Here is an 18,325-nt window from a genome sequence, read left to right on the forward strand (position 1 = left end):
AGAGTGCAGGGCCTGCTTGGGGTTTTCCCTCTCCCTCTCTCTGGCCCTCCCCCACTGGTATGCCCTCTTTCTCTCTCATATAAATAAATAAACTTCAAAATAAAAAAAAGAAATTATTTGATAAAGGTGATATTTCCAATTAAAAGAGACAGCTTTTTAATTTCCAATTAAAAAAGACAGATTCTTCAATTTAATGCATTGATATAACCACAAAACTTAAAAAAAAAAAAAAAAGCCCCAATCTGCTTTTTTATTTTGTGTCTCAGGCACAATTAAAAATCACCAGTGAAAGAAAAGATTTAAACATTATAAAATGTAAACATGCAAGTCCCAGGGAAAAAAGGGGGATTTTTAAAAATAATCTTGGTGTAGAGAAAGTCTTAAATCTGACATAAAACTCAGAACTCATAAATTAAAAAGTCAACTTTTTAATCAATTTTTTTATAAGATTTCATCCAAAAGTTTCAATAAAAAAGTCCAAAGGTAACAAGAGCAGAATGGAAAACAATATTTGAAATAAATGAAGACTAGTTTTCTATGTAAGCAAAGAGGTTTCACAGATGCAAAAAATGAATAAATACATAGAAAAATATAGGCTAAATGAATATGAAAAAATAGTTTATTCATACTTAAAGAATCCAAATACAATATTACTTTTTTTTTTTTAAGAGACAGAGCAGGAGTGCAAGTGCTAGTGGGGGAGGGGCAGAGGGAGAGAGAGAAAGACTGTCAAGTAGGCTCCATGCCCGGTGCAGAGGGCACAGAGCCCGACTCCCGGCAAGCTCTCAGGACCAGGAGATCATGACCTGAGCCAAAATCAAGAGTTGGACGCTTAACTGAGTCACCCAGGCGCCCCCAGACACTCCTTTCATCTAGCAGAATAAGAAAGTTGATAATACTCAGTATGGGTAAGATGTGTGGATCATACACTGCTAAGATATACTCGATATATTCCATCATTGTATTTGATATTGTTATGATGACGTTGGTGGGAGTGTCCGCTAGAATAACATTTCTGGAGAGCAACTTATTAATCATTGCCAACTTTGTAAATGCACGTACAACGCTGATGCCAGAAATGTCTCCTATGATGCACACGCACAGGTGCGCACACACAGGTTCTCCAGGAACTGTACCGAGGCGTGCTGCCGCCAGTGCTCTGAGTAGCAAACAACTCGAGACCCTTACCCTCGAACTCGCCATTTGCAAAATGGTCGCCAGTATTTAAAAATGAGGAGATTTCACATGGAAAATTTAGGTTTCTCATTTCTCTTACGGAGAACAAGTCAGGCGATCTGGCCGCTCTGGACTTTCATTTGCACATGCTAACACCCAGCCTGTAGGGCCACTCCCTTCAGCTGCAACTGGTCCCAGTGGTCCAACAAATACAATATTAGAGACGGTCTAGAAATTCTGCTTCTTTAAAACCAGTGCTTTCTTGCTGGAGGACAGTCAGCAGTGGTGGGACCCACAGCATGCTACAGAAGGACCACACGGTCACTCAGCTGGTCTGCTTGTTACCTAACTATACGTATCAAGTCTCTGAGCCACCGGGTTAAATCAATGTGTACAGCATCCCTTACAGCAGAGGAGTCAGGACTAGTAGGGGCTGACACAGAAGGTATCCATGACTAACTGGGGGGAGAAAGGCATGGAACAAACTACACGCACGCTATATTCCTGTTTATGGTTTTGAAACACACTACACATTCAATATGCTAGCATATGCACAGAAAATTTCTGGAAAGATACAAAACATCAGTGTTTCCTTTTGCCATGTTTCAGCAAGTTTTTTTTTTTTTTACATACACATACACACACTCACATGCATATATACACGTATCTATGATTCTACCACAGAGGTCACTGAAGTACGGCCAATATGTCAGCCACCTACTTCTGTAAATAATTTTTTTTTTTAACCGAGCTATGTTTGTTGTCATTCACTCGTGTTTCATCTATAGCTGCTTTCCTACCACCACAACAGTTGGGTAGTTGTAATAATACCCACAGAGCCAACAAAATTTATTATCTGCCCTTTCAAGAAAAATGCCCAACCCCTGACCTACGGCCTCTAAAACCAGATACAGCTACAGAAGATATACCGAGTGAAGAGAAAAAATTCATGAAAACTGATAGAACTTGGCTGAATCACAAATTTCAACTCACTTGAGGTGAATTTACAATCCATTTACCTGTGAAAACAGTATTTTTTCAGGTCTTCAAAGTAGCTCTTATTGATGGAAGCACTTGGGTCATGAAGCAGTGGACTGCCATTAAGTAAAGAATCATCCCAAACTTGAGGCCATGGCTCTAGATTTTCTTCAATAGCTTGAGAAATCCCTTTGTCATGAGGAGAGGTGATCTGAGCTCCGTTGTCCCAGTAGACCTGGAGGATGTAGGAACATATCCAGATGGCTTAGGGTCAATGGAAATAAAGCCTCTGTTACCTATACCGTAAAGGTATAGGATGCACATAGAAGGATACAGGTGTGGAGAGAAAAAAAAAAAAACCAGAATGAATACCTTGTAACCATTATCTTGCTTTGGGTTATGGGAGGCAGTTATCATGATTCCAGCACAGAGTTTCAAATGCAGCACTGTGTAGGGCTGTGCAGGCAGGAAAAAAGAACCGTTTCAAACAAAGAACAGGATATACTTAGTGTGTTTATTGTATATTATTTGTATCAATGTTTCCTTTAATAAACATAAATAACGCATCATTCAATATTTTTGTGCCACACCCAAGTATACTTGCATTTCCCTTAGCGCAAACTCACGGCTCAAAACTCTAGGATGTGCACCCTAACAAGGCACGTGGGGATTTTCCTAGGTGCCTTCTTCTCATTCTGTCTTCCACTTGGTAGAGCGAGACAACTGTTCAAACAAAAAGGTCTAATCTTTCATTTCACATTCTTTTAAGCCTTCTGCTTGGGACAGAAGCGTCTGGATTCAGTTTCTCCCCTCCAATGGCTTTCTCTTCTTTCCCATTTGCTTTTAGGAAACAGTGGAGGGAAATGAAGAAATGGAGACTGCTCCTGTAGCTTGCTCACTTATGTCCTACTCCAGGGTTAGAAATCCTTCTCTTGTATTTCTACTCAGCCCCCCCACTTTTACAAGACTACTTCTCCAAATGGGGAGAGGGGCTGGCTTAGCCTCCCTATGATACTGCTTTTGAGACTTCCTACACACAGGCAACCGGAGATTCTAACCATCTGCCCCCCTCCAGCCTCCCAGCAAGCATCTCTGTGGTCATTTGTCCCTTTAGGAGTTATTTTCCATCGCCGAAGCAAAGAAAAAAGGAGAACCACTCTACAGCATGGGAAAATGATCACGACACACTCCTATGATTCGTGTCTGATATAAAAATCATGGCAGTTAACACTTACATAGTACAGAAGCCCAAGGATGCTTGAACAGACTGCAATCTTTCCATCAAACCATGAAATCTGAGCTACGTTCTCATGGGACATTGCGTGTGAATTGGCTCATTTACAATCTGGGAGGTGATGCACCTACCTGTCAGCTCACTAGAGACAGGAAGCACCACACTGTGGGGCTGCCTTCTGTATTTATACGTTCTCTTCTCCACTCCATGTAAATAACTGCATTCTAAGCATGTTGTTGGCTTAATTTCTGAAAGTGCATATTCTCAGCATCTGGCCCTGTTCCTAAAAGTTCTAGCTACTTAAAAACAACAGTTGTCATAGTCCCTATTGTCTTTTTCTTTAGGTTCTGCTATTAAGGTTCTTTTCTTAACCTTTTCTTTAGGTTCTGCTATTAAGATACATATATATATATGTATATATATATATATATATGTATATGTATATATATATATATATATGTATATATATATATATATATATATATATTTTATATATATATATATAAAATCTTACTAAAATATGCCAAGCATGCTTCTTGTCCTGGTCATGAATAGCATTTAGAACGAAACATTTGTATAAAAAGTTGGTGCATCAACTTGTCAAAAATATTCGGGGTAAGGCACAGTTTGAGGTAAATTCAGATTTAGACCCAAGACATTTCCTTTGGGACCCGAGACATTGTGCCAGTGAGAAAAAGAACTACAAATCAAATGAAAACACAGATGACCAACAAAATATTTTGCTAACTAGCTAAAATATCCTTTTAATGGTAACTAAAGGAAAACCGCACTCAGAAAAAAATCAGTTCTGGGGCGCCTGGGTGGCTCAGCTGGCTAAGCGTCTGACTTCAGCTCAAGTCAGGATCTCACGGCCCACGAGTTTGAGCCCAGCATTGGGCTCTGTGTTGACAGCACAGAGCCTGGAGCCTTCTTTGGATTCTATGTCTCCCTCTCTCTCTGCTCCCCACCTCCTCATACTCTGTTTCTCTCTCTCAAAAATAAATAAAATGTTAAAAAATAAAAAAATAATAAAAAATTTAAAAAAAGAAAAAATCAATTCTGACATATTGAAAGTTGAACACCATACAAATATTACTAGAATGTGGGAAAACATATCCAGAGAGATGAGAGAATGTCTGATAAATGCCAAGGGGCTCTTCTGTCACATAAATACCCAAAGCCCAAAGACTAAAATGCAGCCATGTCCCATCCCTGACCCCGTGATAGAAAATTATAAACAAAAGGGATACTTACCACAAAGGGGGTTGGGGTTATATCCGAAAAGAGGTACACAGGAATCCCTTGGGTAATAAATGCGGTTGCAGCAAGTCGGGCAAATCTGGAAATGCAGTGTGATGGGGGAGAAAGGAGAACAGGGCTGTCAGGACTGTGCATGACAGTGAAGCAGGAAATGAATGCCCGCCCTCTTCTTTAGGTTCATTTGTTATATTTCCATTGGCATAGAACATTCAAGCTGGAGGAATCTTAAGAGTCGTCTCGTTCCACCCTTTTGTTTGACAGACATGGGACTAAGGCCAAGGAAAGCCAGAGAAGTCATCCCACGTCCAATGGCCACACAGCAGCTGAGCCAGGGCTGAGCCCAGTGGAGGGCAATTCTGCCCCCGTGGGACGTCTGCAGTGTCTGAGACATTTCTGATTGTCACTGGGGACTGGGATACGTGCTACCAGCAGGCTAGAGGCCAGGGATGTTGCTGCACATCCTATAATGCACACAGCAGTCCCCAACAAAGAATTATCCAACCCAGTATGAAGTCACATGTCAACAGTGCAGAGGCTGAGAAATCCCAGTCTGAAGTTATCACAATCCAGCATGAGCCACACAGACTAGCATTTGATTAGATGTTCTCATAAAACATAAGGCATATTGACATATGTATGTGAGTGTGCATGTGATGTGTGTGTGTGTGTGTGTGTGTGTGTGTATACACACACACACACATATATATGGCATATATACATCTTGGCTCCATTCAGTTGTTTAAGAAAAGATTCATTTTTAATTTATTTTTAATTTATTTTATTATTATTATTTTTAATATAATTTATTGTCAAGTTGGCTTACATACAGTATATATAGTGTGCTCTTGGTTTTGGGGGTAGATTCCCATGATTGATCGCTTACATACAACACCCAGTGCTCATCCTAACAAGTGTCCTCCTCAATGCCCATCACCCATTTTCCCCTCTCCCCGCCCCCCCCCAATCAACCCTCAGTTTGTTCTCTGTATTTAAGAGACTCTTACGGTTTGCCTCCCTCCCTCTCTGTAACTACTTTTCCCCTTCCCTTCCCCCATGGTCTTCTGTTAAGTTTCTCAATTTCCACATATGAGTGAAAACATATGATATCTGTCTTTCTCTGACTGCCTTATTTCACTTAGCATAATACACTCCAGTTCCAACCACATTGCTGCAAATGGCAGGATTTCATTCTTTCTCGTTGCCAAGTAGTATCCCATTGTATATATGAACCACATCTTCTTTATCCACTCGTCAGTTGATGGACATTTAGGCTCTTTCCATAATTTGGCTATTGTTGAAAGTGCTGCTGTAAACATTGGGGTACATGTGTCCCCATGCATTAGCACTCCTGGCTATTTGGATAAATTCCTAGTAGTGCTATTGCTGGATCACAGGGTAGTACTATTTTTAACTTTTTGAGGAACCTCCACACTGTTTTCCTGAGTGACTGAACCAGTTTGCATTCCCACCAACAGTGCAAGAGAGTAAAAGAAGATTTAAATCTTTGACACTGACATTTTTCTCATCTTCCATGGTGGCTAGCTTAGGGCAGGACAGAACTGGGCATTGCATCTTTCTTCCAGCTTGCGGTGAAATATTTTATCACAATAACTGAGCAGTTTTCTTCCAATGAACTACATTATACTATTACAGGATTAAGCAACCAGATATATATTCATTCTCTCCCCAAGTATTTCTTGAGGACCAGCCTTATCCAACACTCTTCTTGGAGCTGGGTGGGCACAAAGAGATCTCTGTGCTTTAACAACTCAAGCGTTAAAATTCTTAGGATCCACAGAAACACAAAAATGATTTTGACAGTTAAAAAAAAAAAAGGCTCCATACAAGGAGACTCATAAAAAATAAAACTCAGCAAAAACAATATTAATAAAAATCTGAATTAAGTCTAAACTTCATTTATTAGAATTGAAGTGACTTGACATGTTTATCATGTGTTCTGGCTGCTTTTAAAGGCGCTGACTTAAAAGGAGCAAGGGAGACACTCAGCATATACGTTACATATACAAACTAAGTTACAGATCTGCACAAGAGAGATCCAATGTGTTCTCTGCATATGCTTGACAGCTACTGTTTATGTTTCCCACCAGATATTTAAAATTGGAAGATTAAAGAATAAACAGTTCCTTACATAAAATTCTGAGACCAATCATTTCTAGCTCTTTAAGAAGTTTCCATTTACTCATCATGAAGGTTTTACCAGGTATTGGTTTAATATTTATGCTACAAGTTCTAAACATCTTGCATGTTGTAGGTGATCGAGAGCGACCCTGAGCTCCACTCCATCCCATCAAACACTGAGAGGTGAACCATAAACTCATATGGCAGTCACTTCAAGGAAATGATATGGCTCCAAGGCCAGAGCAAGAGATATCTGTAACTTCACTGATAACGTGAACATGTTTGAAGGATATATCAACCAGAAGCAGGATAGTCAGCCTAAACTGAAGCAATTTCAGAAGCTAAGCAGGCACCGTTGGCCACATACGTGCACTGGGTGCGCTCTGGCTGGAGGATATGACCTGCCCCTGGGGCCAGGAAAGCGCATGCTTATGCCCTAATTCTAACTGTAAATTCATGAAGTGGAAACTGACAAACTGATATTCTGGCTGATACTACATCACTCTCTTACAAACACAGGGCTACAGTTTCTCTCTTGCTTTGTTGACAAAAAACACATTTTTGAGCCTGCAGCTTAAAAGCAAAAATCTTACGTCATTCTGAGTTCAGTCTGGTGGCTGGTGTCATCTAATCTTATGCCCTGGCTATGCTCCCCTCCTTGAAGCTGCACATTGGTTCCCGTCAATGCTTCTCTCTTAGATTAGAAACTCCTGATGGGCAAAGATTAGGACCCTATGAACTCATCCTGCACTATCTAAAGTTATGGAGACTTTTCATCAATATTAAATATTTGTATGTTCTTCCAACCTCAGAAACTACTAATACTCTTACTCTGGAGTGACAAAAAAATTCATCACAATAGGGGAAGTGTTCAAGTAAAAAAGGGAGTCGAGAGCAGCGGTTGGCAATCTGCAGCCCATTTTGTAAATGAAGTTTTATTGGAACACCACCATGCCCACTCAGCATGTATAACCTATGTCTGTGCTTGTGCTCCACGCCAGAGTCGAGTAGTTGTGACAGACTGTGCAGTCCACAGTGTGTAAAACGTTTACTACTGACCTTTTAGAAGTAAAGGTTGCTGACCGCTGGTGTCAGCTTTGTTACACTGAAATTGTGGCTCCTTCTCTCACGTCATGATCTCAGAGCACAGAGATAAAAGTACACTTTATAGGCTGTTGTGACAATGAAATGAGTAAACACCTGAGGGCCTAGTTCATATTCAGCACTCAAATAACTGCTATTCCCCTCATCACCGTCATCATCTGCCTTTGGCTACAAAAGGGTCCCAGTGGTTTGGAAACAATATAAGAATGAGGCTTAAAGCAGGTGTTCAAGAATGGGAAGAAGCTCCTGCGGCTTATGAATAGTGGAGGAAAAAAATGACATAAGAGGAAGAAAGCGAGAGGGAGAAATAATGTTGCCTGTTTAAAAAAATGTCTTTCATTTAGATACATATTAACTTCTAAATTGTCTAAATAATTTCATTCCCTTAAATGAAAAACCAGAATTCTTAAAGTTGCAAGGCAGAACGGACTCCTTTTTATAGTTAAGCCATGTAGCTGACAAATGAATGTAAAGTGATTAAAAACAAACCCACCAAATACACTACAAAAAAAGGTTTCTTCCATATCCTTAAATACCTTCTGCTGTTGCCTCCACTTGGTGGATGAGCTCGAGCATCGAAGCTAATCACCACACCTCTTTGCTTCAGGTCACTGAATTGTTTTTCCAGGTATCTGCAAAATCCCTAAAAAATATCCCATGGATAATGAAACACACTGAACAATAAGAAACTAACAGCTTCAGTTATTGTCTAACTATATGTATCAGGTACTGTGCTAGATACTTAGTATCTATTATTGGTAACCCCCAGATCAGTTTTGCCAAGGAATCCCATTTTATGGATGGGAAAGTTAAGGCTCAGGGAGGCTTGCCGGACACATGAATAGCAGAGCCTGGATTTCTGCCTGGGTCTGGTTGCAGGCAGGATTGTGCAGGGGTTCAAAACACACAGCATCTGTGGGCTTCATACTCCATTCTGCCACCTATGAGCAAATGACAAATCCCTTAATCGCTTGGTGCCTCAGTTTCCTGTTCTGTTTTCTAGGAAAACAACAGTACCTACCCCAAAGGGCTGTTTTAAGGATTGAATTAATATGCTAAGTGCTGACAATCCAACACCAAGTAAGCACTATGTGTTTGCTGTTATGAACATTATTTTTATTATTTTCCTTTAAAGTCTATATTCCTCCCTTTACACTAGTTCTAAAATGTCTGGGGACAGGGAGGTGTTTCAGACGTTTCAGCCTGCTCGGTAACATCAGAAGGTCAAAGAAACTTAATATGCTTTATAAGCTTTTGGCAATCATCTGGTCTAAACCTGTTCTACTTGTGATCTTGTTTTCTAGCAAGCCAAACTTTTATGGAGGCCTTATCAGTCTAATTGCATGGCATAGCCAATTATACACATAAAAATTGTGCAGAGTTTGGGCTATTATCATCTGCCTACAATTAATGGAACATGCAATTCCTGTATCTCAGTGTGTGCAATAACCTCACATCGATCTGAAATATGAAAGATTAGAAAACAGTGAACTTTGAACTCAATAGGTTTATATCACTGGACAAAATAGGTTTTATTACAGAACAAATAGAACTCTGGCTGATTGGGTAAGAATATTACTTATTTCACTTCGACTGCAGGAAGTCTTTTTTTTTTTTTGTCCCCTCCCTTGAAGGAAGTCTTTTAAAAATAAATATAACTTATTTTTGGTGGGGGAGATACTTCACAGTTTTGTGGCCAGAGCAGTGCCAATTGAGAATACCTTCAGTTATCCCCCAAAATATTGTGTTGGGCTGATCTTCTGAGTTTGAGTGATATAGGAAATAAAGACACATGTGCGTTGGTTTTGTGGGTTTTCCAGAAGGTACTCAGATGCTCCTAAGGCTTCCATCAGCGACAGCACCCTCTCCCCAGCCCCACTCAACCCCTGTCCTATGGCCCCAGTGTTTAAGGGCACAAAAAGCACTCAGTGTAAGCCAAGAACCCTCACAGCACCAAACTTCTTTAAAAAAAAACTCTGAGGCTGGGGCACCTGGGTGACTCAGTCAGATGAGTGTCTGACTTCAGCTTTGGTCACGATCTCCTGGGTTCATGAGTTGAAGCCCCACATTGGGCTCGATGCTGTCAGTCTATCAATGCAGAACCCACTTCGGATCCTCTGTCTTCCTCTCCTTGCCCCTCCCCCGCTTGCACTCTCCCCAAAATAAACAAATATTTAAAAAACAAAAAACAAAAAACACTGGGGCCAGCTGAGACTAAGGATTCGAGAAAATGGCTAAGGGAAGAGGGAAAGTTTATTCTAGAGAGGACTCAGTGTGGGATCAGGGAGGTTTTCAGAACTGAAATGTTATCAAAGGACATAAAAAAGGAATTCTGTACGCTTTCAAAATCTCAAACTATGAGTGGTTTGTCCTGGGAATCCTCTTTCTCTGATTTTGAAACCACTCCTAAGACTTTAAAAACGTACCTGCTGATGTCATAAAACTGTCGTACATTTAAACATCCTTGTCTCCCATTATAAATGTTCCAGAGTAGGCTGGATAATCAGGTCAAAGTGGTGGGGACTGTAGAAGAAATTATCACAAGGGGTGGCTGGTTGAATCAGCGGACCTTTAAAGGATCTCCTCATTTCAGTTTTGTGGGATTCTTAACAATCACAAGGTCTCCTCTCAGAAGGGGCCAATTCCCCTAGGGGAGACGATGTGTGAGACAGGGCCTAAGACCTTTCTGAGGATAGATTTCATCATACTCAGAAACTAGATGTAGATGAATGTAGGAGAAAAGGCTCCGAGTTCATCTTGAATCCCTTAGAATTAAGAATTCTAGAATAGAATTAAGAATCCCCTAGCAATTAAGCCTAATGGAGACGTAACCAACTGGACTTTCCAAAGACAGCCATATGGATACATCCCATTCCCTGTGCTCCTCTAATGGGACAGTGACATTCCTCCATTGAGAGGTGGGTATCTATGTGCCCTCTCCTTGAACAGGAACAGCCTTGAGTCGTTCTAACAAACAGAGCATGATGGGAGTGAATTTGTGTGACTTTCAAGGCTAGGTCATAAAAATCAATAGGGTTTCCACCTGTGCACACTCTCTCTGGATGCTGTCACTGGCTGCTCTCCAAGCCATACTGTAAGGAAGCCCGGGGCACACAGAACGTTCCAGCCCCAGCTTAGCTCTCAGCCAAAATCAGCAGTAACTGCACACGTGTGCTTGAAAGAGCTCTCAGGTGATTCCAGCCTCTAAGCTGGCTCAAGGGATGCCAGGTCCAGCAGAGATGAGCTGTCCCGACTGAACTCCACCTGTATTATAGATGTGTGAGCAAAATAAATGTGGTTGTTGTTCAAAACCGCTGTTTTGGGCGATTAGTTATACAGCCCTGGTACCTAGAGCAGAGGGTGACTTTCCCGAGCGGCACGATCCCATGCAAACCATAAACTAGAACAGGATTCCCAGGCTCGCTCCATTCTAAGCCTTCCCTCCAAGAAGATCTCAGGGAGCCCTCTGGCTTACAGAAATTTGTAGCCAGGGTTCCCATGGCATAAGTCCATACCCTTACACAAGACTTCCTTATTTGGGTTTCACTAGAACATGCTCAAGTCTCCCTTTTATGCTGGGAGATACGTGTAAGGTACACGTAATCATTAGTCATTTTTTCTAGCCTTTTTACCTTTCAGAATTAAAGTCACCTACATTTTCTCTCTCTCTCTCTCTTTTTTTTTTTTTGAGAGAGAGAGAGAGAACGTGCATGAGTGCACAAATACAAGTGGGGGAAGGGCAGAGGAAAAGGGAGAGAGAGAATCCCAAGCAGGCTACACGTTGTCAGTGCACAGGCCGACACAGGGCTCGATCTCACAAACCAAACCGTGAGATCATGACCTGAGCTGAAATCAAGAGTCGGGTGCTTAACCGACTCACGCACCCAGGTGCCCCAAAGCCACCTTCATTTTTAAACAAGCATATGTAGTTGAAGAAAGAGAATAATCTGTTCTTCATTTCCCTCATAAACAAAACTCCGGGTACTCCATGGGAGCTCTTCTGTTTCATCAAAGGATTCATGTCTATTCCTGGCAGTTGGGTGTAGACTCTGACAGTAAAATTCACAAATGAAGGCAAAGGAACTCAGCAGTAATTTCCACCTATACTACAAATTAAAATGAAATAGAATCAGCTCCCGGGTATTCTGGTAGTTAGAAACGTTTTTCAATGCTTGCACCTGCTCCACCATTGCAAAAATTACAAAACCATAAAAGTCATCAGTTTAGCAGGTGGATTTGCACTGGAATGAAAGTTCCACGAGGGAATCTGTCTGTTTGAGTCACACTGTTATATCTCCAAAGCGTGGCACAGAGTAGGCATTCAATAAATCTCTGCTGAATGAAAGGAAGAAAGGAAGGCTGTATGATTTTTTTTTAATGTTTTTATTTATTTTTGACAGAGAGAAAGCGCAAGCGGGGAGAAGGCAAAGACAGAGGGGATAGAGGATAGGGAAGCGGGCTCTGCTCTGACAGCAACGAGCTCGATGCTGGGCTCGAACTTATGAACCGTGAGATCATGACCTGAGCCACAGCCAGACACTCAACCGACTGAGCCACCTAGGCTGTATGAATTCTGTATGAATTTTGAATTTGTATGAGTTTTGTATGAATTTTGAAACAAGTTACCCCTTTAACCAACTGCACAAGCCTTACTTGACTGAGTAAATGTCCCTGTGCCTTGGCAAACCCACAAGACCCGGCCATAATTAAAACAAATTAGGTCCCTCAAATGCAAAAGGAGCCTGGGGTTATATTAACTGAGGAGGCTTAATGCCTTAGTAGTCTATCTATAGAAGCAAACCAAAGGCCAAGCCTGTAAATGCCTAAAGGTTAAGAAATTAACACCTAAGGACAGCTAATCACAAACTGCCTGCAAGACATTCCCAAATAAGGCAACCACTCCCAAATCCGCGAATTGCCTTGCCTTGCCTCTTCCTCTCCTATGTAAGTCTTTCTTCCAGCCCCTGCCAGTGGGATTCTAACTACTTCCGGTTTGGCACTGACCAATTCAAACAGAAACGAACTCTTAAAATGTTTACCATGCCTCAGTTTTATCTTTTAACGCTGGGGATGTGTTAAGAATGACCAAGAAATATGAAAATGTGGTACCTGTGTAGTTTGGATGATGGTCAAGCCATTCATACGAGAAATTCCTGCTCCCATTGGGGCTCGAAGGCCAGCTGTCCCGAACTCCATTCGGGCCCCAAAGCATTTTTCTAGTTCTTCTTTATTCCCATCTGCAATTAGTTGTTTCACTGACTCCAAAGTTAAAGGATTCTGCAAAACAGAAATGTATACAACAGACACAGCCAGCTGAATAGCAGAATAAAAAGTCTGAAATATGTATTAATAAAAAAACCACAATGATTGAACCTATAGAGTAATAATGTATATATCTGAAAAGATACATATATATGTAAATATGTATACATATAAATATATATATATACATATATATATATATTTGACGAGACATATATATATGGTTTCTCAGTTTTGCAATTTGAAATATGAGTAAGTTTTTTTATTGTTAAACACAATGTTTCATTAGTTTCAGGTGTACAACACCATGACTCAATTTTTTAAAAATTATAATGTGTGATACTGTGATATGATAAGAAATACTATTTTGGTTTTGTCCCCGGCTCCTAGAACAGAGCTTCTAGAACCCTTGGCATTTCCTGAGAGGCAGGGGTGAGAGTATCTTTTGTTACTCACAATAAGCCCCTACAAACCACTCCGGGAGTTTATGCTAATAGAGTGACTCCTGAGGGTGGGGCTGGTTGCAGGGGAACCAGCTTGGGATTGGTGGGCTCGGAGATTGAGTCCACTCACCAGTGGCCAATGATTCGATCGCGCCTAGGTTAACAGAACCTCCACAAAAACTCTCAGCAACTGGATTCTGAGGCCTTCCAGGCTGGTGCACACTTGGGGTGCTGGGAGGGCAGCATCCCTGGAGAGGGCGTAGAAGCTCTGCAGCCCTTCCCACACACCCTACCCTATGCAGCTTTCTCATTTGGCTGTTCCGGAGTTGTATCCTTTATAATAGAACTGGTAATAGTAAGTAAAGTGCTTTCCTGCGGGCTGTGAGCGGTTCTGGTAAATTATCAAACCCGAGGAGGGGGTCTCGGGAACCCCTGATTTATCACTGGTTGGCCAGGTGACCACCTGGGGCTTTGGACTGACATCTGAAGTGGGGGTAGTTTTGTGGGACGGAGCCCCTAAACTCCGAGAGGGAGGTCTGTGCTGACTCTGGGTAGTGTCGGAATTGAGTTACATTGTAGGATGCCCAGTTGGTATCCATGGAGAGTTGGAAATTAACTTGCTGTGGAAAAACCACACATTTGGGGTCGGAAGTCGGAAGTGTTGTGAGTATAAGAAAATAGTTGTCTCCTTTATTTTTTTTTTTTAATTCTTTTAATGTTTATTTATTTTTGAGAGAGAGAGAAAGAGTATGAGCAGGGGTGTGGGCGGGGGCAGAGACACAGAATTCGAAGCAGGCTCCAGGCTCCGTTCTGTCAGCACAGAGCCTGATACAGGGTTCAAACTCACAAACTGTTAGATCATGACCTGAGCGGAAGTCAGACGCTTAACCGACTGAGCTACCCAGGAGCCCTGTTTTCTCCTTTATAATACGTTATTTTTTTTGCCCATCAAGGCAAGTGCTTTCGGAGAAATGGAACGAACACATGGTTTTGGGATCTAACACCCAGAATGGCATGCCAGTCACATCATCACGTACCAACTCTGTATACTTGGGTAGCCTACTTAGCTTCTTGAATTCTCAGTTTCCTCATCTGTAAAATGGGAACAGTCTATAACCTCCTTCACAAGGTGGTTTGGAGGTACTTTACATCAAATTAATGTAAAACATTTTTCTCTGCTTGGCATTTAGTTCATTTTCTTCCCTAATATCTTCAAATTTTCCCACAGAGTTGTGAGATTACACAATTTAAATCAAAACCTTACTAGAGCATCTGGGTGGCTCAGTCAGTTAAGCGTCCGACTTCAGCTCAGGTCATGATCTCATGACTCCTGGGTTGGAGCCCCGTGATGAAGGGCCTGCTTGGGACTCTGCCTCTCTCCCTCTCTCTCTGCCCCTCCCCCGCTCAAGCTTTTTCTCTCTTTCAAATAAATAAATAAACTTAAAAAAAACTTACTATTGTCATGTTATAATTTGTACAATTCTCTCAAATGTGAAGCATGCAGTGGGTGCAAGAGACAAATAACAAAAACCCCAATTCGTCGATGGGGATCCTCAGAGGTTAAGTGACTTGCTTGAACATTGATCTAGTGCTTTTTCTATTACATGAACTGTTTCAAATAGATGCTCATATGAACCATTTAAGTTCATTTTACATTGCCCTATTTTCTTTGTACAAGAGTTGCAGAAAATGTGAAGAATGGAGGAAAACGACAATCACATTAATTCCACATCAGGTTTTTAAAGTAAGACTTCAGAGGAACAAGAGGGTAAGCACTTTATCTTACAGTCACGATCCAACTAAATGAACCTGCAGCCAAGATAAGCCACGCCATTAAAATTTGAAATGCTATTGCAATAAAACCTTTGCTTTCTGGAACGGAGCCCACATTTCCATATTGTTCTACCTTGATTAGGATCAAGTAAAACCCCACCTTTTGGGTTAAGAGCCATAGCCGGTGATCCTAGAGCACCATCTGAGCAACCAGATTGTCAGGTGCCCTCAAGGAAGGGCTCAGATCTGGCACATTAAAGAGGTTCAATAACTATTTGCTGAGTGAATGAGAAAACACAGACTTTAAGGTCACACCCAATATCCAGTGATTCCCCTGTGTACAGGGTAGATTTGGAAAATGCCACCTGGCCTTTGATAGCCATCAAAGGCCTAATAATAGCCTGAGAGAAACCAAAGGAGGCAGAGAGAGAAGAATACAAAGTCAAGAGGGCGGCAGAGATCAGAACCCGCCCTGAGTGTGACTAAAGCTGACAGTTGAGACACAGGGGATGAAGGCACAGTGGAAATGCAGAGGGTGCCTGCCTTGTGCAGTGTGCTGTGTCAGGCCCTCCGCACCAGTGAGGGAGTGGACAGGGTCAGCTATACAACGTGGGGGAATCAGACCAGAGGGCTTGCAGTGCCTTTGGTGGGCAGGACATTCCCCACCCGGTGTCTGTCTCAAACCAAGGAAGACACTGAGACAGGAAAAACAAGCAAGAGGAGCCGTAGAAATTAAAAACTAAAAAGGATAACATCCCCTTTGCCTCTACCCAGGGAAGTACTCTCTCTCCATATACAGATACAAGATCTTGCAGAAGTTAGGTTTTGACTTCTTCAAAGAGAATGTTTCATGGGTTTAAAACACAGGATCAATTATGACTTTAAAAGGATTCTACCCACCTCAAGTTACGAAGTTATCACAAATGGAAACATTTTCCCCTCCCTAAAGAATTACCAGGCTGTCTTTCCAGGAAAAGAAAAGCCACCCAAGGAGTTGCCAATAGCATCCTGGGCGGGATGTGCTCACATTTCAAGTACAGGGGCCCCGGGGAAGGAGGAAGGCCTGGCCCCTGCTGACAGAGCTTACAATCTGCCCTCTTTCACCCTACCAGTATTTTAGGTGTCTGCTAAGACCAGTGCCCTGTGTCAGGCTCTAAAAACCATGTATGTTAGTGGAGGAGTGGACAGGCACGGCTGCATAATTTGTCTGGGCCCAGTGCAAAATGAAAATGTGGGACTCCTTGTTCAACAAGTGAATTTCAAAACAGGACAGCAGAGGATTGTACCAAGTGCTAGACCCTCCTAGAACAGGGTCGTGCCACCCAACACATGTCCTGCCTTCGAAGTCAGCCCTGGTGGGCCAGACATTAAACAAATACACTTACAAACAAGTTTTTGTGGGGTTTTTTTTTTTTTTTTGGTTTGTTTTTTGTTTTGTTTTGACCAATGCAGACAAATTAGGGAGACATAATTTATCCCTGGTTGCCAGGGAAGGCCCCTCTACATAAATCACATGTAAGTTCAGGCCAGAAACAGGAGTTAACAGCTTGAGAAACAAATTCAGCAGAAGAGGAAGGAACATTCCCGGGAAAACAAACAGCCTGCCCCAAGGGGCAAGTAGGAGAGTTAAAGAAGGGAGGAGGTGCTGTCTGCTGCGGGGTCTCCTTGCTCCTGCACCTAAGAGAGGGAACAGGAGAAAAGCTAGCGGTGCTGTGCTCAAGGAGTTCCCTTCTGTCATTCCAACAAAGTCGGAGACCAGAAGACAACGCCTGAAGCCAGGCGGGCCCAATCAGGAGCACGCACGTTCTCAACCAAGCACCTGGGAGAGGTGGATGGAAATACTGCTCCCTGCAAAGTTCCGAGGAGCAAAAGGAATAGGCTGGACGGAACGATTCTGGGTTTCTGGGGATGCACAGCGTACTACTAAAGGACGAGCCAGCGGTCCGAGTGACGCGGGCACGCGGGCACGCCCCAATTGGACGCGGCCCCAGAGCCCCGCCGAGTTCAGATCAGCTCGGGCTCGCTCTCCCTCTCCCGAACTTGGAGCCCCAGACGGCCAGAGGGCTGGCTTTGTCCCGGGACAACTTTTCCGGGCTTGCCCCGGCTTTGCCACGTGCAGGCCAAACACAAGGAGGCCTGGCCACCCCAGCTTCCTCTTCCGTCTTCCCGCATTTGATGAGAAAAACAACTTAGTCTTTCTGGGTTGCTGCCAAGTCATTTTACTTTATAACCCAGCTCACACCCAGAGGGATTTCCGCCCCAAGTTTTCCTTTGGTTTTCTCGGGGCATCTTTTAAATAACCACTTAGAGTTCAGCCCGGGGGAAAAGTTAGTGACCGCCGCCCTAACCACCTTATACTGGGTGCTTGCTACCCTACCCTCTCTCCGGCTCCCCGGGACGTCATACCTGGGACGGAGGACAGACCTTGCCCCGGCTCTCTGCATACCGCCCCCCTCCCCTTGAATCTGTAAGTAATACAACCAGTGAGTGGCTCTACTTCCTTTGTGTGGATGTATTGCAACCGCGCCTTGCATCAATATGCCCCGGTGGGTTCCACTTCCCCAAAGAGGAAGCCCGGCAGCTGAGGGAGCGAGCTGTGGCCTCAAGGGGGTGTCTCCCTATGACAGGTCGTAGCAGGTCGTAATCTGCATATTCGTAATTCGGTACTCCACCTCCGTTTCTCCACCGGCCGTGGGCCCTGCAGGTGCGAGCGGCCGGAGGGAAGGAAGCTCAGGCACCCGCACTCCCCGCAGGAAAGGTGGGGGCTCCTGGGGCGTGCAGAGGAACCTCACTTCTCCATCCGACGCTCCCACACCCTGTCGTCCCTCACCTTGTCCCATCGCAGCCACCGCGCAGTCTCCTGGTCCAGCCGGGTGTCCATGCCGAGACCGCAGCCTCCCGGAGCCGCCGCCGCTGCCTTCCAGGCGCTGCCAGCAGCCAGTGGGGAAGGACTGCC

At 43.1% G+C, this 18,325-nt stretch overlaps 1 protein-coding gene across 1 annotated transcript in view; it reads right to left on the reverse strand.

The window, feature by feature from the left end:
- PGM2 (phosphoglucomutase 2) overlaps positions 1 to 18,325 on the reverse strand; it is a 39,831-nt gene extending 21,506 nt beyond the window's left edge. The window contains exons 1-6 of the mRNA XM_030314054.1: positions 18,200 to 18,325; positions 13,001 to 13,168; positions 8,428 to 8,534; positions 4,643 to 4,727; positions 2,527 to 2,610; positions 2,196 to 2,389 (exon numbers count right to left, since the gene is read on the reverse strand). Of these exons, the coding sequence (XP_030169914.1) occupies positions 2,196 to 2,389; positions 2,527 to 2,610; positions 4,643 to 4,727; positions 8,428 to 8,534; positions 13,001 to 13,168; positions 18,200 to 18,250 (689 nt within the window). The 5' untranslated portion in view covers positions 18,251 to 18,325. The remainder of the gene's footprint in view (positions 1 to 2,195; positions 2,390 to 2,526; positions 2,611 to 4,642; positions 4,728 to 8,427; positions 8,535 to 13,000; positions 13,169 to 18,199) is intronic.

This window comes from Lynx canadensis, chromosome B1 (assembly GCF_007474595.2).
Source record: "Lynx canadensis isolate LIC74 chromosome B1, mLynCan4.pri.v2, whole genome shotgun sequence".
Taxonomy (NCBI): Eukaryota; Metazoa; Chordata; class Mammalia; order Carnivora; family Felidae; genus Lynx; species Lynx canadensis.